Source organism: Lynx rufus, unplaced genomic scaffold (assembly GCF_022079265.1).
Source record: "Lynx rufus isolate CCGP_SWC_20201006 ecotype Redwood Valley unplaced genomic scaffold, mLynRuf1.p SCAF_32, whole genome shotgun sequence".
NCBI classification, from domain to species: domain Eukaryota; kingdom Metazoa; phylum Chordata; class Mammalia; order Carnivora; family Felidae; genus Lynx; species Lynx rufus.
This window is the reverse complement of record NW_025814848.1, coordinates 3,369,402-3,397,158: the sequence shown is the minus strand read 5'-3', so window position 1 is coordinate 3,397,158 and position 27,757 is coordinate 3,369,402. Positions and strand designations below refer to the sequence as shown.

Genomic DNA, 27,757 nt, shown 5'->3' with positions numbered 1-27,757 from the left:
TCCTCCTGTTGATCTGTCTCATGTAAATTTAACTCCCAGTCCAGCTGTAAGCCTTGAGGGCAGAGAAGACTTTTTCCCTCCCTTCACCCCGGTCCTCACAACCCGTAACATTACCCAACTCGTCATAACGTCAGCGTACGATGAAAGTGTGATGCATGCAGGGGACCCCGTTGGTTGGTGCTTTCATCGTGTGTCACTGCTCTCTTGTAGGAGGAAGGCACCGTGAAGGAGATCGACATCAGCCACCATGTGAAGGAAGGGTTTGAAAAGGCCGACCCTTCCCAGTTTGAACTGCTGAAAGTCTTAGGACAAGGATCCTACGGAAAGGTGAGTTGGAGCTTTGATTCCCCCTGAGTGAGTCTCACGCACTAGATTGTTGGGGAACAGGCACGATGGCAAAGTTGCGTCCTGGACACAGGAAATGTGCAGGCCCTGAGGCCTCGGGAGTGAAGCTCGCAGGCAGGCCCCCCTCCCCACCCCCGTGCGTGGCCCCGTGTTAACAGCAACCCGCACACACGCGGGATTGTGAACTCACTCTGCACAGCTCTGATCCGGTAGCGTGGGGCTGTGCCAACCAGGACTGCCCGGACCCGCGAGAATACCCTACACGGTCCCCTCTCCTGAGACGTCCCTAGACGTCCGCTCATCACGATGGTGACGAGGGTTCTTCGACCCAGCCAGTGTCTCTCGGAAAGCACACGCTCAAGAAAGAAGAAAGCGGTGCCCTTCAGGGCTGGCCCTCAGGAGTCAGGAAGGCCGCGACTTGCCCCTGGGCTCCCCCCCTTACCCTCTGCCTCTGTTGTGCAGTTACTCTCTCTCTGAGCCTCGGTTTCCCTGCCTGCCAAATGGGGGTGAGAAGAACTATGTGATTATTGTACCGATTGAAGACGGCTAGAATCCCGTCAAGCACCGGTAAGCCGTATCTGTGCACAGGATTATGTCCTTTCTTACCTTCCAAGTGCCGTGACCGCTGATCCCTCTCGGGGTGAGATGTGGGCGGGTCCACAAACAGCAGGACAGCCGTGAATCTTTTCAGTTACGATGACGTGTGCGTCCTTCCCGCACAGCGCGGACTCCTTTGTGTCCGTGGCGGAACTGTTAGACATCTGTAGACTCGGACAACCTGATTTCTGGAATATCAGGGCCCGAGAGAAACAGGAAAGCCAAGCTTTCCTAGGGTGTCAGCAGAGCAGCACCCTGCATCTTCAAAGTAGTCATTTTTGTACGGACGTTCACCAAATCTCTCCATTCCTCATAGGACTTCGTGCCAAGATGAAATCTGGTGCCTGTTGATTTAATGTCGGATTAATACTGTGTTAATGATGTTTTGGAACGTCTCTTACAGACCCTGAAGATGTGATTGTGAAATTTATCTTTTGACCTGTTTCTCAGGTGGAACGTGTTTTTCTTATTTCTTTTTCACTTTCGTACGGTGACATGGTAAGGAACGCATCGGATGTGGGTACAAACGTGCAAGTTTTGAACCGTACAAAATTACCAGCATTCAGAACTTTGCGTCCTACAAAAATGTCTAGTTAACATGGTTCACAGGGTATTTTTGGAAGTAGGGGATGAAGATTTCGGTCTCTTGGCCTCAGAAGCGTCACTAAAAGCACAAGGCAGAGTCGGTTGACGTGGTGATGGAACGTGTGCCGTTAGTTAGAAATGTCAGAAAAAAGGCCAGCGGTGCAGTTCTGTCTCTGAGGATGATGGTTTCAGAAAAGAGGTGAGCAGACGCACGTACATTCCCCGCGTTTGTCTCCTGAGGACAGATTCGGCCCGTGGGGCACACGACCCGCCGAGTGACCTCGTGTGCAGCGTGGGGCCCGGCCTGGCGGGCGGGGCTCCTGCGTGTGACAGAGTCCCCCTTCCTTCACGGTAGACGCGCCCAGCACCGCAGCTCAAGGTGCTTGGTCACGGCATGGATGGGACCGTGTTCCTGAGCTCGACGGAGACGCGGGTCTGGGGTTCTGGGGGTCCGTTCAGAGACTCGACTGGACGAGACGTACCCTTGAAACTGCCCTCCCGAGAGACCTGGGGGTTAAAAGTGAAAGGCGAACAGGCTTTGTCCAAAACGCACCAGATTTCAAGTTTTGAATTAACAATTGGCTTTAACAAAAAACCATCCTTTGGAAAGCAACGAGCGAAGTGATGTGTTTGGTAGACTCCCTCGAGTGACCGTCTTTGGACTCCACACCCTCCCTCCGCGCCTTCCACGCACCTGGTCGCTTTACGTTCACTTGTGCCGTGACACGTGTGGGACCGGAGGGTACAGCTCGGCGGGTCGTGATGAACGAGAGAAACGAAGGGACGAGGCGGTAGCCGCTTGCACGCGTGTTTTGACCTCCGCCAGCGACTTCATTCAGAGCTCAGCCGCTACTCGCGCGTTGGGCCAAGTCGGCGGGGCCTGGAAGTGAAGCCCGGGATTCCCGGGGGACGAGGGAGCCGAACAGACGAGCCGGGACTCCGGAAAGCTCCCAGAGGTGCCGACGTCAGGCACTAGAGAGCCACAGACACAGATTGTATTTGCCCGCTCGGGGCTGCCTGTTCTGAAGTTGTCATCAAAGCAAAAGTAACGGCAAGGGGGGAAAAGCCGTGTGTTCTGACACCCCGTGTTACTCTCTTCTTCGTCCCTGGATGCGGTTTGTCCTTATGCAGAAGTCCTCTGGCAATTGCTTTCTGGAAGAAACGGAAAGAGCAAAACGGAACGTTTTCATCCTGCAGAAAACGCACGTTGAACAGGTTTCCCTTGTCACCTCCGTTCCCAGGAGCGGAGAGCCAGAGTGAATCTGGAGTGCAGCGTCCCCAGGCCACAGTGACCTGTTGCTGGGTCCCTCCATTCTCCCCCCCCCGTGCAGGGACTGCAGGTGCCGGCGACGCAGCAAGGAATAAAACGCGGTCTCCTCCACTTGGCCTCGGCACCGATGCCTACTTTCCGACTGCAGGCTCTTCCCGGGGACCAAGACGGACTGTGCCGTCCCGCCCACCGCGGGGGCCCCGCCGGACCCTCCCTCAGCCACTGCTCCCCTCGTGTGCATCCCGGACAGAGGATGGGCCCTGCTGGGGGCGGGTCCCCGTGCGGGACCACCCAGAGGATGGCGTGTGCTCCCGTGTCCGAGTCAGTGCTGCAAAGTGGAATGGAGACCATCTCTGGTCACTGGTGACGTGTCGAGACATCGTGATTTCGGGGGTATCCAGAGAGCTGGGAAACACTGGTGCTTGGACAGGAGAAACAGTCTTGTCCTCGGGCAAGGTGACTTCAGCATCGGGACAGGAAAGCAGCAAACGGCTGGAAGACACGGCCATGTGTCCAGGTGTTCAAGTGCAAGGCGCAGACCAGGTGTTCCTGGAAAGTCTGGAGGAAGGAGAGGCCCTGGAGCCGCCCGAGAGTCAGAAAGCGACGCCTCCCCCTCCGCCCCATCCCCTCGCCTGTTCCTTGGGGTCCCTCGTGTGGATAAACACCAGGGGTCCGTGTGGAAACACGCTTTTCTTTACAATACTCAGGGAAAGGATTACAATTCCCACGTTCGGAGAAGCGATCAAACCAAGCGAAAGCAGGCTCCTATTTTCCTTTTACTAAACTGGGAGCACGTAAGATCTTCCTTCTGAAGACGTTGTCACCCTGCCGTCCCCTGAGAGGGCCCGGCCACCACCCGGCTGGAGGACTTTGCAGACCCTTTGCGATGTTGCAGCTCTTGAGAGAGAGCTGAAAAGTTTGCCGAGAGAATCGGGGAGGGCTTTTGCTGATGACGGCAGCACCTGCAGATCTGGGGCGATTTAGGGTGGCCCAGCACCTGTGTGTCCCCCCCCAATGTCTTTGCGTGTCACGTGCCGAGCTGCTGAAGAAGGCAGTTCCAAGAATGCAGTGAGGGAACACGTTACAGCCAGCTGGATTAGAGATGAAAGTCGGCAGCCGCACTTGCTGAAACGGCCCGAGTTCTCGAGGACCTATTTCACTGCGTCCTAAATGCCGTGTGTCCGGCTGGTGGTCGGGAGAGGCAGCCTGGGCTCGTGAGCCTGTCTGTTCTCTCGAGGTCACGTTTATCTCCTGTTAGGTGCCCCGCTTGCCCCCAGGGTCCCTCCTGATGCTGTTCTCGCAGTGACCCCAGGGTCTGGCGCAGAGTGGGGGCTCGACAAGTGCTGAGAGAGTGGAATCTCTTCCAGTTATTTTCAAACATAAAAATGCAACTCTTTTTTAAAAAATTTTATTTATTTTTGAGAGAGAGAGAGAGAGAGAGAGAGAGAGAGGTGGGGGGGGAGGGGCAGAGAGAGAGAGGGAGACACAGAATCGGAAGCGGGCTCCAGGCTCCGAGCTGTCAGCGCAGAGCCCGATGTGGGGCTGGAACTCACGAACCGTGAGATCATGACCTGAGCCGAAGTCGGATGCTTAACCGACTGAGCCGCCCAGGAGCCCCCAAAACTACGACTCTTTTCATGGCAGAGAAGCCATCACTGTTATCATCTCATTTTTTTAAAGCCTGAGATACAGTAGAGAAGGAGGTTTATGAGCACCTGTTTATGCAGAACTTGACATCGCGGGAGCTCACCTTAATTGTGGCAGCCGACGTGCACTTGGTCTGCAGTGAAGCCTTCAGTGGCGTGGGGTCCCCTGCCCGTGAGTCCACACGTGTGCTCTCCTGTACGTTCACACGTGCCCTGCACACACCCGCCCGATATTGCAGGGAGGAGGCAGAGGAAGGAATGAAAACGGAGGCGGAAAAGATCGTTTCCGGATGTTGCACAGCCGTGAAAGAGGGGTTTCACTGCTGTTACTGGTTGTCTGACTGTAGGAACGCACGGAGGTTCCAGGAGCCACGGCCGAGCCTCTGCTCAGTGACTCCGTGACCCTGGCGGGCTCGCCGCGTGGCCCCGTGGTCCCCGGTGCCGTGGCAGGGGGCTGCAGCCCGAGCGTTTGGCTCCTGCTCTGCGGTGCTCTGGCCCCAGACGGTCATGCTCCCTCTTTGCTTGAGTCTCAGCTGTTTAGCTAGCAGCCCCTCCCTGCCACCCACGCCTGCCCCCCGTCCCCGCGCCTTCTGGGGTGCGGCGTTCTCCTGTGTGTTCCGGGCACTGACGCTCAAGCCCCTCCGGAGGGCCCCCAGCCTCTCCCACCTGATCACTGGGTTGTGCCCGTCCCCTGAACCCTGGGGGCTCCCCTCCACCCACATGCCCACACCAGCCGGGGGACCGGGTTTGGAGACGTGGGGGGACCTCCTGCGTGAGCAGAGACTGCAGTCAGAGGGCTCAGGATGTCAGAGAGTGAAGTTTCCCTCCACACACCCCACCCTTCTGACCACTGCTGTTGATTTTCTACCTGCCTGCCGGGAGGCTCGTCCCCAGCAGAGCCCTCGTCTGCAGGGACTGTAGGGGGTGATTTGCGTAGCCGTACCTGCTGAGGGAGACTCGGACGCTCTCCCCCGGGGTCTGGGCCACAGGCTGGTTCACCCAGACAACCAGCACCACCATGTGGGACACGTGTACACGTAGACACGTCCCGCGTCCGCCAAAGGTGACAGAATGGTGCAAATCCGAAAGGAAAAGGCACCCGCTTCTAACTGTCCTCACTCCGGGGGCAGCGTCCGGTGGGGCCAGCCCGTTGCCCTCATTCTTGTCTGGGCGGAGGAGGGGGTCTGTTTGCGCTGACCCTGATCCATCCCGGTCTGGGGAGGGTGCTGGGACCTGGGTGTGGCAGCGGTCAGGAGGGAGCGGGGCAGGAGGCAGCCGAATCGCCTCGAGGGCACTCTGTGGACTAGGGATGGAGGTGATGACCCCATCAACCCACACCCGCGTGCGGGGACTTTGTCTTCCAGGCCCAAGAATGTAGACGCCGAGCGGTGTCCTGTGAGGAAAAGGACCCTCTGTTCCCAAGCTCCTGCCCTCAGTCACTTCCCTTCTCGTCACTGTCCCCCCCGAGGGCAAGGCTGTGTGCGCAAACCCCTCGTGCTGGCTTCTGTCCCCGGCAGGTGACGCTGCAGCCACCCTCCCCCCCCAAACACCGCGCCTCGTGGGCTGGGCTCCTGGAGCTCGCCTCCCCCGCCCCTCCGGCAGGTCCTTCCGGCTTTAGGAGGCTCCGTGGGGGAGGCGTTTTGGGGGGGTGTGAGTCACCATCACCCTTGCGATGGCCTGTCCGCTGGATGGCAGGTGTCCTCGGCATGGCCGTCTCGATCATGCCAGCGGAGTTTTGTGTCTGTCGCGAAATACCGTTGATGCCCCAGGGAGGTGTGTGTGTGTATTTTGCTAATTGTGTTCAGCGGTCACGACCATGACCCTGAGCTCACCGAGCCCCCCCAACGATTGTCCTTCCTTTTTCTGGTTTTCCTTCATGTTGCGCCTCAAAATGTGTTTCGGAATCATTAAGGATGCACACAGTGTACTAAGAGCCATTTAGAGGCTAACTCTCTACATAAATTTAAGCTGCTCAAAGCTAAAATTTGGATGAAGAAAGCTCAAAATGAGAGAACCCAGTTTATCTTCAGAATCAGACTGAACCGTGTGATTGGCCAGTCAGGGTGGCCTTCTCAGTGGGGATTTACAAAAGGATATTTAGAATAAAACAAATGATCTTCCTTAAAATTTCTGAATATTGTTTTTCTGTTTTTTTTAAAGTTTACTTATTTATTTGTGGGGGGGGGAGAATGAGTGGGGGAGGGGCAGAGAGAGAGGGAGACACAGAATCCGAAGCAGCTCCAGGCTCCGCGCTGTCAGCCCAGAGCCCGACGTGGGGCTCGAACCTGCGAACTGCGAGATCATGACCTGAACTGAACGGAGTTGGATGCTCAACCGACTGAGCCACCCAGGCACCCCACGAATACTGTTTGGTTTTGTAAACAACTCATCTTTTTTTTCCTGATACAAGATGTTTAAGAGAAAGTTAGCGATACCGGGGCGCCTGGGTGGCGCAGTCGGTTAAGCGTCCGACTTCAGCCAGGTCACGATCTCGCCGTCCGTGAGTTCGCGCCCCGCGTCGGGCTCTGGGCTGATGGCTCAGAGCCTGGAGCCTGTTTCCGATTCTGTGTCTCCCTCTCTCTCTGCCCCTCCCCCGTTCATGCTCTGTCTCTCTCTGTCCCAAAAATAAAATAAACGTTGAAAAAAAAAATTAAAAAAAAAAAAAGAAAGTTAGCGATACCAAAAACCAATGATTCTTCAAACGTGTCACGCTGTGCATTGCAGAGGCAGTCAATTAGATGAAATTCGTCCTGCTTCGATGTTGGAGAACGTTTTAAGTGTAAAATTTAACGATGGCGTATTTATTTTACTGGATTCCCCCCACCCCCACCCCAGACTCCCTTGTAGACCCCCTTGTTAACGCAAATAAGGAAAATGAGTTTCAAGTCTTACCAAGTTCGGGTGCTGTGTGTTCTCTTTATCAGGTGTTCCTGGTGAGGAAGACCAAGGGGTCTGACACGGGACAGCTGTACGCAATGAAAGTCCTCAAGAAAGCTACTTTGAAAGGTGAGGACTTCACGAAGGGGCCGCTGTGTTTGGGACGTGCAGCCGCGGTTTCTACGCTGCCTGCCATTTGCGTGAATACGCGTTCTGTTTGCTGGTGCGTGGTTTCTGAAGCTGTCTCTAAAGGAGTGTGTCAGACACGTTACTCTCCAACCGATGGTAAACAGTAGAAACAGTCCCCTGGATACTTAACATCTCCCTGCAAAACTTCCACGATTTTCAGGGAGAAGAGCCATATTGCGTAAATGCCGTTCTCCCACATATGTTCTGCCGCGGCGTGCCATTTGGGAAAAAGAACATCGAGGAGGAAAGCAGAAGCAGGTTGCGTGGCTGCCTGTGGACCGTGACTCCACTTGAGTCTCCAGTCCCACCGGCTTGCTCACTTTCAGCAACACGTGACTCGTGGCCGTGTTGTGTCCCGGTGGCTGGCGATTAGAGTCCAACACCTGACTGTGGAGCTCTGTGCCCCTGCCCTCAGGGAAGTGTAAGCACTAAACGCAAGGTCAGGACAAAACTGCATCCGAGACCCCCATCGCTGGCTCCCAGTCGCCTAGCCCACAACACATACGAGCTAGCACCTGCTCCCGCTCCAATCCCTTCCAGTGACCCTGTCGGTGAGGGAGGGGCCTGTCCCCTGAACAGTGGAAGACGGCCGGCCACCCACACCAGGCCCTGGGCAGGTGCGGCACAGAGTTATTGGTCATATACAGTCCTCACACCCTGGAGAGGAGGGTGTGAATGCCAGGCTGGGCCACATGGGCCGGTACTCGGGAGCAGGGCCACCAAGGACAGGCTGCGCCGCATGGGCCGGTACTCGGGAGGAGAGTCACCAAGGACAGGCTGGGCCGCATGGGCCGGTACTCGGGAGCAGGGCCACCAAGGACAGCAGGGCCACACGGGTCAGTACTCAGGAGCAGGGCCACCAAGGACAGGCTGGGCCAGTACTAGGGAGCAGGGCCACCAAGGACAGGCTGGGGTGGTACTTAGGAACAGGGCCACCGAGGACAGGCTGGTCTGCACAGGCCAGTACTTAGGAGCAGGGCCACCAAGGACAGCTGGGCCACATGGTCCGGTACTCAGGAGCAGGGCCACCAAGGACAGGCTTGAGGAAGCAAGATGGCCCCTGTCTCCGCGGAGAATGGGCGGGGCCTGTTTGAATAATTCTGTGGGCTGGCCCGTGTATTGGGTGAGGACCAGATGGGGGGTAGCTGGTCCAGCTTACTGGGAAACCATCAAGGTAGGGGGCTCTCTCAGGGGTGGGGTGATATCTGTCAAGGGCAGGGAGCTCCCAGGCCTTTGGGCTCCGTGAGACTCGAGAATGTCAAAGCAGGTTTTGAATCTTCAGGTCTTGGGACAACGTCCTCAGGGGTACATTCAGGGGGCAACACAAGGAATGTGTCGTTCTCTGCACACACGTTGCTTCCTGTTGCCTGGTGAACAAGGTAAGACAACCAACCTTGTAGGACAGGAAATGCGTAAACCAAATAAATACGGACGTGCACGTCTCAGGTGTTCAAAAGAGGGGCGCCTGGGTGGCGCAGTCGGTTAAGCGTCCGACTTCAGCCAGGTCACGATCTCACGGTCTGTGAGTTCGAGCCCCGCGTCAGGCTCTGGGCTGATGGCTCGGAGCCTGGAGCCTGTTTCCGATTCTGTGTCTCCCTCTCTCTCTGCCCCTCCCCCGTTCATGCTCTGTCTCTCTCTGTCCCAAAAATAAATAAACGTTGAAAAAAAAAAAAAAAAAAGAGAACAGGTGTTTTTCCAAAAGAGGTCGTTCAAGGTCGGAGAGGCTAAGTGAGACTCACGTCCAAAAGGATGGGTGGGGTTACTGGGCAGCAGGTGACCAGACCCAGGCAACCTGGTCATCCCAGGGCAGGGACACCCACTTTGGTCAGGCTGGAGCCTGCCTGGGGATCACCTGTGCGTGTTTGGGAGGGGACGTTGTTAGAAACAGACTCCCAGGCCGCACCCCCCTCCTGAATCTCAGTCTCTCAGGGCCTGGAATTTGACTTCCTAAACAAGTTGTCTCAGAAACTCTTGTTTGCGTTCTCCGATCGCGGCATTCTGCCTTATTACAGACGCTCGCGAGTTTCATTCAACATTTCTAGTAACCCCATAATTTCAGCCGTGCTCTTTACAGTGAACGTTTTTTCTGGTAGCTGTAATAATAGTTCTAAAACTGTCGATGGAACCTGGCCAAATATCCCAAGATGCTCATAATAATGTAATTTTAAAGGATGGTTCTTCAAAAGATACGTAGGAAGCAAAGACGAACCGCGGGAAAATGTACAGGAAACAAGCAGGCTTTGGCTTCTTGTCCCCAACTTTTAAGAAAGTAATCTCTTCACTCAACAGTAGTTCCATAGAAGTAGCAAAGTAAATTAGACATCTGTTGGTTCGGGATCACCTGAAAAATGGATGTCTGCGGAATAAAGAGTCCCTCTGGCACCTGCTCAGAAGGTTGGACGCAGTCACCCGTGACCCGACCGCCCCACTCCTGTGCTGTAACCAAGAGAAACGGAAGATGTGTGTGCATACGAACACCTGCATGTGATTAGCCGATTCACGAGAGCCAATAACATTTGGGGGAAAGCCCAAAATGTCCATCAACTAATGCACACGCAAGTGTGATATATCCACATAGTGGGATTTACTCAGCGATAGAGATGAAGGAAGCGCGCCCTCCGCCCCAGTGTGGACGACGCTTGGAAACATTACGCCAAGTGAGAGAAGCCATTCGCAAAGCTCCCTGTATTGTGCGATTCTGCGTGTCCGAAAGTCCCCAGCAGGCAAATCCGCAGAGACAGAAAGTCAACCAGGAGCTGCCGGGGGCCGAGGGGAGAAAGGGAGTGATTGTCAAGGGTGTGGGTTTGTTTCGGGCTGGTGGAGAAGTTTTCAGATTGACCGGTGACGGTTGCATAACTCTGAATGTTCCAGAAATGGTTGACTTGCACACTTTACATAAGTGAATTGAATGGCATACGAATTATAGCTCAGTAAAGCTGTCATCTGAATAATGAATTGCTGAACAACAGGGCCATTCGCTAAAACCCTCGAAGCACTGAGACTGACTCTCCAGCACCACGTGGGCCGAATCCTCAGCCTGACAAGGGAGCCACATCGTTCCCACGATCACGCCCCGGCCTTCTCTCCGTCGGCAGATTCTGCGTCAACCTCCCCGGCAGTGACCTTACGGTCCCTTTTCCCTTAAGTCATAACTGTCCCTTCTTCCCCTCAAATACAACCTCACCATCTCCTGCCCTAAAAGGAGAAGGAGAAATAGTAGGAGTGACATTGGAACCGCGATCAGAGAATCCACGCTGTGCACCTGCTCGGGAAAAGCAAAGTCAAGTCAAGGAACTGGAATCTGTTCTCTGTTTACCCCGCCGCTGAGCCTGCATTCTTCCAGCATTAACCCTGACCTCCGTGCTCAGGCCAAGCACCCTGGCTCAATGATTCCACCCTCCGTGGATGCACGTCTCCACACTTGTTTTGTTGATAATCCAACCCAGTGTCCTTGAGAAAGCACCCCGGACACGGTGTTACAAGGACTAGACGGGATACAAAGCGTGTCCGCAGATCACAGTATTGTGACATGCGTGGATATCTCCATCAGCGCAGGTACGTGCATGTACAAGCAAGTAGGAAATCTATGTCACACTGGTGAGAAATACACCAAAATGAACACGGTTACGGGATTCCTGGTAGCCTGTATTTTCTTCCCTATAGTCTATATTTCAAGTTTTCAATGAAAATGAAATACGTGTGACTTTTATCACGTAATGTTATTTGCAAAACATTCCAGGACAACGTGGTTGACTACACAAAATCATGTTTACATGGTGAGAACGAGCCACATCGGCATAAAAGGGTAGAAAACTTTCCCATGTCCTTTGCTCCTTTAAAACCCGCCTCTCGAACCAGACATTGTTTGACATCCTTTACTGTTTCAGCTTTCCATAACGGTCCATCACTACAGACAGACTTTTTCTTTCCAGAAATGCAATGGGGATTTATTTTCTGAAGAGAAAATGAAAAGATTAAAAAGCAGTGTTTCACGCGAGGGGCACCCCATCCCAGGAAGACTAGTTACGTGCGGACAGGAGGCCAGGTGTCTCCGCGCCCCTAACCAGGCTTCGCCTCGGGAAGGACCCCTGCCCTCTCCGAACCTCCCCGCCTCCTGGCTCACGGAAGGAGGGGCTTGGTTCAGAGGATTGTTTAAATTTGCTGGAGCTCCGACCCCCCTACATCCCGTTAGCCCGAGTTCTTCAGACACTCTCCACCTTGGTGTCGGCACCAGTTTGCAGGCTGATTAGTAAGTCTGCGGAATGTGCCAGAGGGGCCAGGAATGCACTGTGGCAGTGACGCTCCCGCTTGCCTACGACACCCGAAGAAGGTGCAGACAATGCAAGGAGTTTGAACGGTGAAACCATTTGGAGAAGGGAAACGTGAAAAGGGGGCGGAGGACGTGCAGAAGTCTTTGCAAAGCTGCAGATTGCTTCTCCGAGCCATGGATGACTGTCACGTGTGCACAGGAGAGAACCGGTGTGGGCAGAATTCCAAACCACCTGACGTAAGGATAATAGTCTCTGACAGCTCTAGTTAATCTTTAAATAACTGAGGAGTTGTGGGGCGCCCGCACCCCTTTCTTTAACGAGGTGACACATTGCTTGTAGGGAAATGTCAACTGCTCCGTAGCTGAGGCTGTGGGGGCTGGCAGCACCCCCACCCCGGCCCCGTCTGGTCTTCCCAGCACATTCCCCCCACCTCACGGGCGTGGGGTGCAGGGTGCAGGGCACGGGGTGCAGGATGCGGGACGGAGGATGCGGGGTGCAGGGCGCGGGGTGGGGCCGCTTGCCTCCTGGTTGCTTCAGGACCCTTTGCAAATGTCGGGCTTCTTTCGTAACTCTGTGCTCATCACTCAATTATTCGTTGAGTTCTTACGGTAACAGTGTTATAGACGGTTTTCCACACATCATAAACCCAAAGGCTGACGCCTTGGGAGTGGGGCTCAGACGGCTGTAGGCACAGTCCCAAGCCTGACACCAGGAATGAAGGCGGCCTGGTCTCCATGCCCTAGCTAAGTGAGTCTGCCCGCGGGGACGGTCCCCCACCTTAGTAACAGGGCTTCCCCAGCGTGGCTACAGGCTGCACTTGCCTGCGGGACTTTCCCAAGAGGCTGCTGCCTGGGGCCACCCCCGGGGCTCTGAGTTGCTGGGTCTGGGTGGGTGTGAACACGAGAATTCGTCACCCCCAGGTGAGAGGCCCCGATACAGTGTGGTGGGGAGCACAAACCTGGGCCCTGGGGCTCGTCCTGCTCCACCGCCGTCGGCCGTGTCGCCTGGGGGAGCCTCTCCCGGCCTCCCGTTGTCTTACTTAAAGCGGGGCGACGTCGGTAAGAGCACCTGCCTCGTAGCGCTGGGGACGTGAGCGTTAAACCCGCAGGCTCCGCGCCAGCTGCCTCCGGCTCGGGCCCTTTCCTCCGCGAGAACTGGAGACAGGTTAGGACTGTCCCGTCTAGGGTTGGGTGGGTCTCACTGGGCGGGGGGAGCGAGGAGGAAGGCTGGACGCTAGTTGCCCTCTGCTTGGAAAGGATTCCGCCTTCCTGCAGCTGCCGCCACGTTCACTGCCTGGAAGGACGGGTCCCCGCGGAGAGGCCCAGACGCAGCGCAGCCGGGCCCCCCGTGTGGCGCTCTCCTTTCACCGGGCCGCCCTCCACGACGTGCAGACGCTGCTTGGGTGAAAGGTGTCTTTGCCACGACAGGTTGCCCCTAGGACTTCCCCTGTGTTTTCATGCCTAATTAATTTTTCAACCGTCTTCCCTGGAAGCCCGCTTTCTAAGCCCAAGGGTTGTACACGTTCCCTGCTCTGAAGGAAATGAGTCCTTACTCTGTCCTAGCGATGCTAAGGGGAAAAGAATATATCCTTCCGGCAAAATCTCTTTGTTCGGCCAGTTGTGTAAGTCCTGGGCAGTCACGGTTACTTCACACGTGTCCGTTGGCAGCAGTGGGTGGGGGCCCGTGGCCGCCGGCCGTGGGGTCAGAGGACGTGGGCCTGGCCGCCTTCTGAGCTTGTCGGATGGCCCGGCCAGGCCGTTTCTGCTAATCCTCTGCCCTTCCTTTAAGAGGTAGAGAGCCCTGATCACATCACTCAGCAGGTGCTCGGGGAGCACGGAGTGTGTGGCGTCCGGGATAGAAATGCATGGCTTCCATCCGTACTGATTTCGGTGTTTGAACCAGCGCCCAGCCCGACTCAGCCCGGGGGGCCTCAGACCTCAGAATGCCTCTTCAGCACTGTTGTGTTTATCCCCTCTTCTCTTACACGGCTGGGCTTGATTTAAAAACGCTGACTTGTTGGGGCGCCTGGGTGGTTCAGTCGATTAAACGTCTGACTCTTGATTTCGGCTCGGGTCACGATCTCACGGATCATGAGTTCAAGCCCCGCGTCGGGTTCACTGCTGTTGACACGGAACCCGCTTTGGATCCTCTGTCCCCCTCTCTCTCCGCCCCTCCCGCACTTGCGTTCTCTCTGGAAAATAAATAAAATTGAAAAAAACTGAAAACACCGATTTGCTCAGAAACCGAGCTTCAGTGAACACCTTAGTTTGCACAGATTTTATTTCCAGGCAAATTCATCACAGTCATTTGGTTCACATTTGGATGCTTGCAAATTCTGGGTGGGGGAGGAGAATAAAGCAAATCGCGAGCACATGTTCCAAGTGCCCCTCCTGGTGTTATTGTCCTCGTTGTACAGGTGAGGACACTGAGGCACAGAGTAGCGAAGCCACTTCCTGCCGTCCCCCGAGTTGGACGCTGTGGAGTCACGAGCCCGTGCCCATCCCGTGATAACTGGCGCTGGGGACCCAGCCCATCCCACTAATTGTCCTTCGGGCATTCACTATTCGGGGTTATTTTCCCGGTACATGGTCAGGACAGAAGTCTCCCTGTCTTTCTCCAGCCTCCTGGAGGCGCCTTGGACCTCGGGTAAATATCACCCGTCAGCAATGGGCACCCGGCTTCTTGGTCTACAGTGCCTGCCTACAAATGAAAACCCTGAGGGGTCCTTTATCCGTTTGTTTTTACCACAATGTGTTTCTTGCATTGTAGATATGTAGAAAGTAGGGAATGGATTCCTGTCTCCCCTTGTCGTCTTTAATGCCTGTGCCGTGTGTACGCGGGAGAGAAACAGGCTGGAGATTCATCCACAGAAAGATTCTCTGGCCAAGAAATTAGTTATGTAACCATGTCACTCTCTGTAAATAATCTGGTATAATAAAGGGCTAGCATCCAAAATCTGTAAAGAACTTACCAAACTCAACACCCGTAAAACAAATGATCCAGTGAAGAAATGGGCAGAAGACATGAATAGACACTTCTCCAAAGAAGACATCCAGATGGCCAGCCGAGGCATGAAAAACTGCTCAACATCACTCATCATCAGGGAAATACAAATCAAAGCCACGACGAGATATCACCTCACACCAGTCAGAGTGGCTAAAACGAACAAATCAGGAGACTCTAGATGCTGGTGAGGATGTGGACAAATGGAACCCTCTTGCACTGCTGGTGGGAATGCACACTGGTGTAACCAGTCTGGAAACAGTGTGGAGGGTCCTCAAAAAATGAAAAATAGAACCACCCTACGGCCCAGCAATTGCACTACTAGGAATTTACCCAAGGGATACAGGTGTGCTGATTTGTAAGGGCACATGTACCCCTATGTTTATAGCAGCGCTTTCAACAATAGCCAAATGATGGAAAGAGCCTAAATGTCCGTCAGCTGACGAATGGATAAAGAAGTTGTGGTTTATATACACAATGGAATACTACTTGGCAATGAGGAAGAACGAAATCCTGCCATTTGCAGCAACGTGGATGGAACTGGAGGGTATTAGGCTGAGTGAAATAAGGCAGGCAGGGAAAGACAGATACCGCATGTTTTCACTCATATGTGGAATTTGAGAAACTTAACAGAAGACCATGGGGGAGGGGAAGGGGGACAAACAATAGTTTCAAACAGAGGGGGAGGGAGGCCAACCATCAGAGACTCTTAAATCCGGAGAAAAAACTGAAGGTGGATGGGGGTTTGGGGGGAGGGGACAGTGGGTGATGGGCATTGAGGAGGGCACTTGCTGGGATGAGCACTGGGAGCGATGAACCATGGGAATCTACCCCCGAAACCAAGAGCACACTGTATACGCTGTATGTTAGCTAACCTGGCAATAAATTATATTTAAAAAATAATAATAAACAAATACATAATCCGTATAGAGAAACAGACAAATCCTGGAGGGTTAGGCCACATATGGTAGTTAAGGTGGTTACGTTTTTAACTTTTATTATTTGTGGTTTTCTTCCTTTTTCCTCTGGACTAAAGTTTTGCCACATTTACCGACACAGCTTCTCACGCGAGGCCACTTTTTTGCTATGAATTCGACCCTCGAAGGCCAACAGGTCTTGTGTGAGGACGGATTTTTTGCCCGCGTCCAGGAGCCTGCTTGGGGTATAATTTCAGACCCAGTAGGCTTCTGCGGGCAGAGGAGGTGAGCCGTAGTCACTGCGCCCGGCCGAGCCTGAGCTCACCGCCCACGGGCGCGTGAATTCGAGTCCGAGGCGGACCCTTCCACCTGGCCGTCTCAGACTACACTGGCCGTTTCTCAGAGAGTTCTGCTGACTCGTAGGAGGGACGGGGTGCTGGCCGGCAGAAACGGGCCCCGCGTTCTGGTTTCGCGCTCAAAGGACCGTGGGTCTTGAGATTTTCTGTCGCTCCTGCCTGAGAGGGGCGTTAGCCAACGTTTGTCTCCTAAAACCAGAACGGGCCAAGTGGTCGAGTAAAAACATTAACGGGTCGGAGTGTGCTGAACTTCAGATTCCTCGGGAGCACCGAGGAGCGGGTGTAGACATCTACGCTTGTCTAAAGGGGTGTGGGGTTTGGACGTCCCGACGCTGCCAGCCCGATCCCTCCCCCGCCAAAAGCACAGCTTTCCAGAAAGTAGCTCCCGTTTTGGGCTGTGAGTGGCGTCCACCAGGGCGACCCCGCAGTGTGCTTCCTCCCCCGTTTTCCTGGGAGGGAGATCCTGCTCTTCAGGGTGAATTAACACGCTTCTCCGCTTTCATCTCAGTGCCGGGGCAGCCAGGGGCCGTGACGGCTGCAGGACGCATGAAGGTCACAGCTGGCAGCCCGGGAGCAAAGCCAGTCGTGAAAAGCACGTCACCCTAATCCGCCTCGTGGCAGGACAGCCACAAATACAGGGTCGGGACACAGAAAGATGGCAATTTATCCCTGACTATCTACGGTGTATTGTTGAATCTCACAATAGCTTAGAACATTTTTCCCCTTTACATCCGTCGTAGCCCCGCTCAGTTCCAGCCTCACCTGTCAGATACCAGAGAACAAATACCCCGGGGAGATAGTGTGTCCCGACCCCAGGTTTTGCGCCAGCCTAGAGGCGCCCAGCACGGCGGCTGCTGGCGTTTCCCACATCTGTCCCGCGTCCTGTGACTCAGTGACGCGTCACAATGCAGGGGTGGGGGAAGCATCCCTCTTCGTTATGCACCTGGGCCTCGGGAATCAAACCCTGGGCATCCTCCGCTGTCCCCTGGCTTGACGGGGATGCGTCGGCCTTTATGCCCGTGTCTTTCCCGTGCAAGGACACTCCGTGGCCGCCCGCCGAGTGGCAGAGTCGCCGGTCCGGGCCTTTCCCGCCATCCCTGGATCCGGCCCGAGCGGCCAGCCGGGCAGGGGGAGGCGTCGGCGAGGGCGGACGGTGAGCCCCGCTCGGCAGAATCCGCAGACCTGGAGACCGTCCCGGCCGCTCGGGACCCCGGCTCCCTCTTGGCTCGCAGCCAAGGGGCCCTGTGTGCCAGCTGCCCCTCCACGTCTTGTTAGCTCGGCCACATGAGTCCCCGGAAACAGTCGGTGACGCAGCCCCGGCACCGTGAAGGCCGTGTCCCGCGTGAACACAGCCGTCCCCTGTGTCCCGCCACCTGGGAAGGCCCCGTCCACACCGCTCACACTCTCACAGCGGGGGCCACTCTCACAGCACGCGTTTGCGGACACGTCCCCCCAGCTGACGTGAGTGCCGTGACGCTCACTCGGGGTGCTGGGTCTCTTGAGGCCCCCGGCCCCTCTCTCTGCCTCACGCAACCTCCACGTGTTGTCTCGGCCTTTTAACTTCACCGTGTCTGGGACGGCTGGTTGTCCTGCGTCACTTCTCCATTGCCTTTGTTACAGATTCCCACCTGGACAAGGGTGCACATTTTTCCTTGTCATCATTTCTGTGGATTGATCTTTTTCTTAGGCACTTCTTAATAGATCTGGGATTTGTTTTTGTGTGAAAGGCAGGGAGGAAATATATATATATATATATATATATATATATTTTTTTTTTTTTTTTTTCTAGCTGTAACTTAACAGCTCCTTGGAAATTTGCATGTAAGATCTTCTCTGTTGTCTTCACCAGCACGGCCGTTACCAGCACTCCCTCCGTCGTGTGGCCCAGCAACTCCCTTCACTGCAAACACACCCGACACGATGGTAGTCGTGTCAGTCCCACTTACCGGATTCTCAGATGCTCTTGACCGAGCTTTGCAGGGAGGTGGCTGGGAGGGTGTGGGGACACGGTGTCCCCTTTTCTTGGCTGCTCTGCTTCTCCAGGTCTCGTCGCGGGGCGGGGGGTGCGGGGTACTGAGGACGGAACGGGGACTTTTCCCAGAGAGGCCACGTTTTGGGAGACCAAGGCTGGCCTGCTCTCCCAGGCCCCCCTCCCCTGCCTCCAGGAGGCAGCCCGGGCCTGGGCCGCAGTGGCGCACTTGGGCCCACACAACGGGTCGCTTAGGAAGGTTTCTAACGGCACCAGAAGGGACAGTCCCAGGCCCCACCCTCATTCTCACGACGTGCCTGCAGCTGATGCTGGGCTTGTATCGAGCATCTGGAACCCTCCCTGGAGGAGTGTCCCTCCCGCTCCCCCGGACCCCACCGGCCCTCCGGGGCTCCCACGCTGCCGTCCCCACAGCACGGCTCCCAGACTCTAACTTGCTGGGGGCAGAGATGGCTCTGCCTTCCTTGTGCTGCACAGAGAAGACCGACAAACAGGACAGGGACTGGACGGGAGGACGGAGCTCGGCGGAGAGAAATTCGAGGTCAGGTGGGAGGACTGTGCCCCCACCACTCAGTTGTCCCGTTTGCAAGGAGCCAGGAGGACCGGTCCCGTCCCGGGCTCACGTTCTGCTCCCCCGACGAGGGGCCCAGGCTCTGCCCTCAGCCCCTCCACCAGACGTGCCGCGCATGGCCCGCTTTCTGTTTATGGAGAAAAGAGAAACTACACTGACCAAAGCCTGGGTCACGACATGGTGACTCACAAGTGATAAACAGGAAAAACAAGACTAAATTCGGCAACACGACCTCCTGGAAAGGTTTGCACGCGATGACTGCCATCAAAGAGCCAGAGGGAATCTTGAACTTGAGGCTCTCCGCTCCGGAGACAAAACCAGAGCCAGCGATAAAAATCCACACGAACTAGAAATGCCCAGCGACTGTTTCGACTCGGGGCGCCGTGCTCCGCTCGAGTCTCCGGGGGTGGCAGTTTGCACTCACGGCTCTGGCTCACGACCCAGTTTCTCCTTTGTCCTCCCCAGGGTCTGTGTTCTCTGCTCTGCTGGAATCTGTGCCCACCGGCCCAGCTCCGGGCACCACTTCTCTCCAACGAGCCTCGCCCGCTCTCCCGTAAACCCAGGGCCGGACGACGCGCTCCCCGGGGGCCTGGCAGCAGAGAGGCCCTGCTCCTCGGGTACAGCCAGAACAGGACCCGCTGTGCATCACTGGGGTGCAGACGATGACGGGCCAGACCCCAGCAGGGCTTTGATGCTGGGGGCTCGGGGCCGTGGGGGCACAGAGAAGGCTGGGCTGTGCAGGTGCCACTGGGAGGCCCGCAGCCCTGCCCGCGGCCCTCTCTGCCAACGCGCAGCCCTTCTGGGTCACCCGCGGCCACCGCGGTCACCGGGGTCTGGCATTGGGACGGGAACAGCAGCAGTGGAACGGAGGAGGAGTAGCCGAGGAAGTCCCGGGGCTGTGCAGCCCACCCCACAAATGAGCCCAGCTCGGCGTGTGCGGCCAGGAACCCGCGTGCCACGTCCTTGTCCCCGGGACGACCCCGTGAGGCAGGTTCTGTTACCGTCTCCGCGAGGAGAGTGCGTGCAGAGCAGCGCCGCCTCCCGGTGACAGAGCCAGGTCGCGTGCTCAGCGGCCACTGCTCCCCAGCAGGCGGGCAAGGAGCGCGCAGTCGCGGCCCCAAAGCCAAGGTGGAGTCCAGAGAGCCCGAGCACCTGGAGGAGAGCGAAGCCAGCGTTAGAGCAGGGGGCAGGCGCCTGTCCTGGGACCAGCAGCGACACAGGACTTCTTGTTTCTGTAATTCTGGTAAGATGGGCATAACGTCATGCTGACCATTTAACCATTTGCAAGTGGCATTAAATCCATTCACAGGGGGCGCCCGGGCGGCTCAGGTCACGATCTCACCATTCCGGGGGTTCGAGCCCCGCGTCGGGCTCTGTGCCGACGGCTCGCAGCCTGGGGCCCGCTTCGGACTCTGCGTCTCCCTCTCTCTGCCCCTCCCCACGCTCTCACTCTCTCTCTGTCTCTCATAAATAAATAAGCATTAAAAAAAACCCCTTCACGGTGTTACATAACTGTCACCACTGTCTATACCAGAACTTTGTCATCATCCCAAACAGCGACTCTGTCCCCCTCCCCCTCCCCCACCCCTAGCTGCCACCCGGCTCCTTTCTGTCTCCAGGAATTTGACTGCTGAAGGGGCCTCGTAGAAACAGAGTCATAGAGTATTTGTTCTTTGGGGCCTGGCTTGTTTCACTCAGGATAATGTTCTCGGGGTTCGTCCGTGCTAACGCGTGTGTCGGCATTTTATTACTTTTTAAGGCGGAAGAGCGCCGTGCGGATAGACCCCGTCGCATTTATCTGCTCGTCCGTTGGCGGACCCTTGGGCTTCCACCTTTTGGCCGCTGTGAGTCATGCCGCTGTGCACGTGGGCGCGCTGGGACCCGAGTTCCTGGCTTCAGTTCTGTGGGACGGAGACCTAGGGGTCGCACGGCTGGGTCGCGGAGCAGCTCTGTGTTTAACTCTTTGAGGAGCGCACGGTTTGTTTCACACCGAGGCCGCACCGTGGTACAGCCCTCCCCCCCCCGCTTCCGCCCGCCCAGGGTTCACGTCCTTACAGCATCCTTGCCGGTACTTGCCCACGTTTGTCGTTGTTTATTACGGCCGTCCTTGGCGACGCACTCCTTAAATAAACCTTTAACAGGACACGTCACTAGGCCAAATTGTGGAAGGATTAAACGCCTGGTCCGGTAACGCAACACCCGTCCTCCTCACACTTAGGAACATTTGAGGAAATTTTCTCCCTCTGCTCACAGGGGGTGGTGCAAGGTCACCGCCCTTGGTGTATCGGTTTGCTCGTGGGAATCGTGGGGTTATTCTTATTCTCAAGTGGTGATCTCTTTTGGCTTGCTTATTTTTGCCTCAAAACGAATTCCATCTGTATTCCCAGATGGCTACGCTTTGGACAATGTCAGCACCAGAAAAGAATAATACTGAAACTGGTTAAAACGCGCTAATTTTTTTAAGAATCCCTAGTGTGTAATTATCCTCAAGGACAGAGAGAAGCAGTCTTCCTCTTGATTTCCAGTTCCAGCAGGAATGGGAAGATCGCCATTTTGTGACCCTGAATGATGCAAGCAAGAATCACGTACGAATGCTAACGCTCTTGGCTGAAGGAGTCGTGGGAGCCCACAGATCCCTCCACACCAAGTGTCATCCCGCAGCTCACTGACTATGTACAAAGGGACGTGTGGGGACACTGATGGCTTGCCCCCTTAATCACATCGTCAAGTTTAGCATCACGTAGTGAGGGTAACGCAGCACGCACACATCATCCTCTGTGATCGGAGACACGTGGCATCACCCAGCAGAGATCTCCCCCCAGAACGTTCAGCCTCAATCTTACAAAGCGTCCAGACCCGACCTCAGTTTGCAAGGAATAAAGGAGTTAGAACCCCCTATTGAGCAACAATCAGACACACCCAGAATGTGGAAGAAGCTACGAGAAGCTGGCCTGGCCTCACCAAAACGTCCACCGAACACGGGGGAAAAAACGTGGGACCGTTCTGTTCTAGAAGCAGATAGAATAAAGAATCGTAACAACCGAATATAATGAGTGAACCTTGACCCCAGATTGGAAAAACCAACAGCTGTAAACGACGTGGCGGAGGGTGTGGAATGTGGATTGGATATTAGGTGACAGTGGGACATGATTGTTAGTCTTCTTAGAGGTCACGGCCGTGTCGGGGGTAACGTAAGAGACTGTCCTTCCTCCTAGGACGTGCTGGTGCGCATGCACCTAGGGGTCAAGTGTCATGGGGTCGGCGATTTATTGTCGGAGTTTGGGCTAAAATGTGTGTATGTGTGAAGAGAGAGAGGAGGAAAGCAAGTGCACCAGAACGCAGACAGTTGTTGGCTGTAGGTAGACGAGTTGAGGGTGACCATTATCCTAGTATTCCGACTTCTGTGTATGCCTGAGAATTGTAACAAAACATCGCGGGAAGTTATTTGTAGCTAACGTTTTAGGTAACGTGCTCTCTAGAACGCCATTCTTGTCTCTTGAAAGCCTTTGTTTTTCTGTTTTGCAGTTCGGGACCGAGTCCGATCGAAGATGGAAAGAGACATTTTGGCAGAAGTGAATCACCCTTTCATTGTGAAGCTTCATTATGGTAAATAGAGCAAAACATAACCTACTTTTGAGAGGCCCTGACGCCACCTTCCCCAAATCCAGGGAAAATGAAACCGCGTGCTGGGACAGAAGGAGAAACCCCCACCACCCACCCTGTCAAGGGCCTGCGTGGCGTGGGGCTGCCTCCTCTCTGTGGTCCCGTGATCTCTTCCGTGGTCTGCCTCTCTGAGGGAGCAGGATGCCCGGTTCTAATCGGAGACAAAGGGGGGGGCTCCATTTTGTTACTAAATTATCATCACTGAAATAGTAAAAAAAAAAAAAAAAAAAAAAGTCTCTTAGCCCAGATTGGGGAGAATCTGTGATCTATTTTTGTGTTGTCTTAGAATGAAACGCCGTATGACCCAATAATTTCTTTCACCAGAATGGCATCACCTTCCGTATTTTAAGTGAAGGCTAGGTTTCAAGCATCTTAAAGATAGTAGCTCATGAGACCCTCAAAACTTCCTTTCAAGGAGGTTACCGTTTCCATTTTCTGGAAGGGAAATGAGACACAAATCGAATAATTTTGATGTTTGCGGCCACGTGCCTACTCTGCCATGCCGAGTCCTCCTAGTTTGCTTTCGGTCTTTTCTCCCCTCGGGAAGCAGTAAGTGCAATCTTCAAATTAAAAGTAACAAACGAGGGGCGCCTGGGTGGCGCAGTCGGTTGGGCGTCCGACTTCAGCTCAGGTCCCGATCTCGCGGTCCGTGAGTTCGAGCCCCGCGTCAGGCTCTGGGCTGACGGCTCGGAGCCTGGAGCCTGTTTCCGATTCTGTGTCTCCCTCTCTCTCTGCCCCTCCCCCGTTCATGCTCTGTCTCTCTCTGTCCCAAAAATAAATAAACGTTAAAAAAAAAAAAAAAAAAAGTAACAAACGAACGGGCGACTCTGGAGTCATGCCAGACCGCGTTAACACTTACGACCCTAGCGAATAACTAATACGCGTCAAGTGCAGGAGAAAAAGAAACCAAACGAAACTCCTACCTTGTTGGTTTCAAAGGCGCTGGGTGTGGGGCGTTGTCCCGGACGTTTACACAAATCAGAAGGAAGCAAGGGCATAAGCCGAGTCCAAAGATGGGAGGAGGGCAGAGACTTCTAGCTCCTCCTCGCTGTTAACTTCCGATATTGCTAAGCAAACACTTCAGTCTTGTGTAGAAAGTGTGTGGCCCATCTTTTCAGAGCTAGTACAAGTGAATATGGATGTGAACTTGCTGGAAGCCGGTGGTGAGTGAGACTTCTCTGGCTGGCAGGCAGGTGCCCCTGGGCCTGTCCCACCGTGTCACCTGGGCCAGCAGGTGGGTGCCCCTGGGTCTGTCCCACCATGTCACCTGGGCCGGCTGGCAGGTACCCCTAGGTCTGTCCCACCATGTCACCTGGGCCGGCAGGTGCCCCTGGGTCTGTCCCACAGCGTCACCTGGGCCGGCTGGCAGGTGCCCCTGGGTCTGTCCCACAGCGTCACCTGGGCTGGCAGATGCCCCTAGGTCTGTCCCGCAACATCACCTGGGCCATTGGGTGGGTGCCCCTAGGTCTGTCCTGCACCTGGGCTGGCAGGTGCCCCTAGCTCTGTCCCACCGTGTCACTTGGGCCGGCAGGTACCCCTAGGTCTGTGACAGACCTAGGGGTACCTGTGTCACCTGGGCTGGCCGGCAGGTGCCCCTACCTCTATCCACAGGGGCTCGCGGGAGGCTGGCCCTGCCCCTGACACGCAGCCGTTTCAGCTGGTTTCCAGGGCGTTTCTCTGAAGAAGCACCGGGCGTCTTACCGGGATTTTAATCGCACCTTCCGTGTCAGCTCTGTGGTTGATCAAATGACATTTGCTCTCCTGCTGCCCGTCAAGCCCTAGGAGAGAGGATCCAACCCAGACTCCGATTTATACAGTTCGGACGAGTCTTTAGTTAGAGGAGGTCTTTCTCTCCAGCCCTGGCACTTGTAGTGCCTCTGGTGTTTACTTCTAGAAAATAAAAGGCTTTCGAGTGCTCAGGGATATCGGGACCCCTGCAGCCTTACCTCCTGTGTACATAACACAGATGCCAGGTGGTAGGTCGTCAGTAACGTTGAACTGACCGTCAGTGGTCAGCGGTGATTGGTTTCCCTTGACCCCCACATGCGCGTCCAGCCCCCTCTGGAGCGAGGCACGCTGGCTGACCGGTGGGCAAGACCTGAAATTATAGTTCACGCTGAGCAAACCCCGGACGTGAGCCCCATTGCCGTGACGCACAGCGGCCGAGCCGGCGGGTCACCGACGCCTCCGCGAAGGAAAGGAGCAGAGGACAGATTTCCCTGACCTGCAGCTATGCGGGGTGCAGCCGGGGAGGGGAGGAGGCTTGCTCCTGCGACCACGTGAGCCCGGAGCCCAGCATTGGCAGTTGGGGTCGGGGGAGCGGCCTGGGCCTGTAGACACTGGCTCCAGACCGGTTCCAGCCCCTCTGGGATCAAAAAGGAAGCAGGGAGTGAGGGAGAGGAGAAAAGACCAGAGAGGTGACCCTCCAGGCTCTTCCTGAAAGTGAGGGACACAGACAGACTCGTGCCTGCAGCCCTTCCCCCAGACTCTGCCCCGACCCCCGCCCGACCCCAGCCCTGCTTCTGGAAGGCTCCGGCATGTTCCGTGTGTGGCCCGGGATGCCGACCCTCCCTCCCTCCACAGCCTTTCAGACGGAGGGGAAGCTCTACCTGATACTGGACTTCCTGCGAGGAGGGGACCTCTTCAGCCGGCTCTCCAAAGAGGTGCGCGGGGCCGGGAGGGCGGAGTGCGCCCGCGGGAGGGGCGGGTGCATGCTGCGTGTGACACTGTGTGTGTGTGACTGTGTGGTATGAGTGTGTGAGTGTGTATGTGTGTGGGGGAGAGGGTGTGGGAGTGTCAACATGCGTGCGCGTGTGTTCGCTGTGGGGTCGTGTGTGTGTGTGTGTGTGTGCGCGCACGCGCGCGTGTGTGTGTTAAACAGGCGGCACAAGGGGTGCGGCGCGGCAATCTGTCGTCCTTCAGGGGCCGTGAGAGCACAGCCCCGAGGAGCCCCGCGAGGCTGCGCACGTCCATCGGTCCGTCCGTGGCTCTGCCCGCCTCCCCGTGAGGAACAGACGCAAACAAGGGGTCGTAGGGACAGGCGGGAGGGACTGTTTCACGGGGTCTCACTCTGTGTCGTAGGGAGACGTGACTCCCTCGCTGCCCACCCACCCTGGAGGTGCCAGATCTGCACACACGGGGTCGCCACGACCGCCAGCCCCTTCCCGGCCCCAAGGCGTAGCCTGGACCTCACAGTCCCGACACGGGAGTTGTCCAGAACTCCACCCCGCGCGACACGAGAGCCCCCCGGCCCCTAATGACGTGAAGAGCTCCGTGCTTCATGGCGGGGGGGGGGGGGGGGGGGGAACCAGCCTTCTGCTGAAGGAGGCGGGAGCACCGGGCTTCCGACCTCCCGAGCCCTCTCACCCAGCACAGGTGTTTACCCGGCTGTAACCGTGTTTACCCGGTGTAACCCGGCAGAGTGCCCGCCCCCCTTTTCTGCCCCTCTCGCTCCTTTACCAGGAGACCCTTCCATCCTGCCTGGCCGTCCAACACGGACGGTAGGCGGTAGAGCAGGACTGGGGGTCCCAGAGCCCCCTGCGCTGCTGTCTCCCTCCGTTATCCAGGGTCCCCCAGACCATGCACAAGTGATACCTTGGGCTCCTTGCGATAGACGTAGAAGGCCCGGGGCTGGAGGAATCCGATCCGGGCTCTGCAGAGAGCCTCCCGGAGGGGGTGTGTCTGGTCCCTCTTGTGCTCACGTGTTTCCGAAGATGGCTTCTTGATCAAAAGGCAACAATAATCAGCAAAAAGCCCCATATGGCCTCACCAGGGGAGCGTGTGTCTCCCGCGACACCCTTTATTTCAGAATCGAGGCAAAATTTCCCAGTGTGGGCACGGCAGGTTCTCAGAAACAATACGGGAAAGTGCCTTTTTTCTGTTCCGTCTTTGAACGAGGCCAGTGGACAGCGTCCTGCCGTGTTGGTCACTGCATTGACTTCCTTCAAGGACGGGCGTCCGTGGGGTGTTTCATTTCTGGGCAGAAACGACTTGTCGTTTGTACTTGGGGGCTATGCTGAGATGCGTTGTAGGAACTGGACAAGTAGAGAAATACGGCTGCGCTCTGAGCACAGAACGCAGACGACCCGCGACGGTTGTAGAGAGAGAAGAAGTCAGATTAAAGAGAATCCAATGGCTACGGCAGAACTTGACTAAAAGTGAGCCCGTGGAATATGGTAGCCAGTTTAGAAAAGAAACACCCAGCCGGAAGAGGCAGCCGTTGAGCGTGGAGCGACGACGGGTGGTTCCCACGGCCAGAAGGCCAATGAGGATTGATGGCCCCAGACGTCACTGCCTGGGACAATGGGATGTGTGTCCCGACCCCGTGGGGAAGTGTCCCTTCTGTGAGATGGATGCCCCGCACCTGTGGCACCTGTGGCACCTTATCCAGCACCCCGTTCCCTGAACTGCCCTTATTCTAATTCTGTGCTCACCAGGGAGCCTTGTCTGCATCCAGAGAAGGAATTCAGCAATAATACGCCCTGGCGGTCTCTGTGACATTGATTTCTCACAGTGAACGTGAAAAAGTGGTTTGTGATAACAATCAGGCTTTCTAGTAAGGTGACTTTAAAAGCCGCCCGCTGGTCCTTAACGAGACCGGAGGTACGGAACTGTCACCAAGATAATGGCTTTGAAGTCTGCCGGGCACCCGGCCTGGCGTATGCCTCGGCTAGCCTGCATCGGGGTGCCCCCACGACTCTCCCCCACGTGCGTGTCGCCTTTGGCAGAACTCGCCTCACTTTGGGCGGACAGTGGGTTTGCGTAAACCCCGGGGCGGGGTGGGGATGAGACCCGAGGTGCGTTCTCAGCAGCCCCTCATCCGGCCTCGCCTGTGCCGTTTCATAGCAGAACCACTCACATCAAAATATACACCCAGAAACACCCCCCAGAGCCGTGTGAGCCGCGGGGGCGAGGAGGAGGAGGAAACCAGGCTCCCCGCTCACAGGCTAAGTTCGCCGTCTCCGCGGGGAAGTGCTCTTCCGCCTTCGCTGACCTCACAAGTATGAAGAGAACTCACTTTTCCGTCGTAAGAGCCCGAAGAGCACGGTGGGGGGAGCCGTGATCCCCTCCGGAGCGGAGGTAACTGAGCGTGCGCTCCGCAGGGCCGGGTCCGTCAGAACACTCCGGCCACAGGATGCGCCGAACAATCCCGCTCTTTCCTACTTTCTCACTAGGTGATGTTCACTGAGGAGGATGTCAAGTTCTACCTGGCTGAGCTGGCCTTGGCGTTAGACCACCTGCACGGCCTGGGGATCATCTACAGGGACCTGAAGCCCGAGAAGTAAGCGAGCGCGTGAAGGACGCCCCTCCGCACCCCCTTTCTTGCTGCCCCCGCCGGTGGCCGTCGCTCTCTGGTGGGTGCACCCCGGAGAGAGGGCTTGGGCCACCCTCTCGCGGACGCCTCCCACGCGGGTTCCACCTGTCCGCCCCTGGGAAGGTGTCCCAACGGGTCCCGCCCTTCCTCCAGAGCCTTTACTCTT

At 56.1% G+C, this 27,757-nt stretch overlaps 1 protein-coding gene and 1 long non-coding RNA gene across 7 annotated transcripts in view; both read left to right on the top strand.

Annotated features, from left to right (window-relative positions):
- RPS6KA2 (ribosomal protein S6 kinase A2) overlaps positions 1-27,757 on the top strand; it is a 293,733-nt gene that overhangs the window by 201,333 nt on the left and 64,643 nt on the right. For all 6 annotated transcript variants that reach the window (XR_006964631.1, XM_047093147.1, XM_047093149.1 and 3 more), the window contains 5 exons: positions 211-327; positions 7,368-7,449; positions 22,140-22,220; positions 24,861-24,940; positions 27,452-27,558. Coding sequence is in view for 5 of the 6 variants with exons in the window: in XM_047093147.1 (XP_046949103.1) it covers positions 211-327; positions 7,368-7,449; positions 22,140-22,220; positions 24,861-24,940; positions 27,452-27,558 (467 nt within the window). In the remaining variant the exon portion in view is untranslated. The remainder of the gene's footprint in view (positions 1-210; positions 328-7,367; positions 7,450-22,139; positions 22,221-24,860; positions 24,941-27,451; positions 27,559-27,757) is intronic.
- LOC124521996 (uncharacterized) lies at positions 18,111-21,659 on the top strand. Its single transcript, XR_006964634.1, has 2 exons — positions 18,111-19,857; positions 20,374-21,659. It is a non-coding gene; the product is annotated as an uncharacterized LOC124521996 (long non-coding RNA).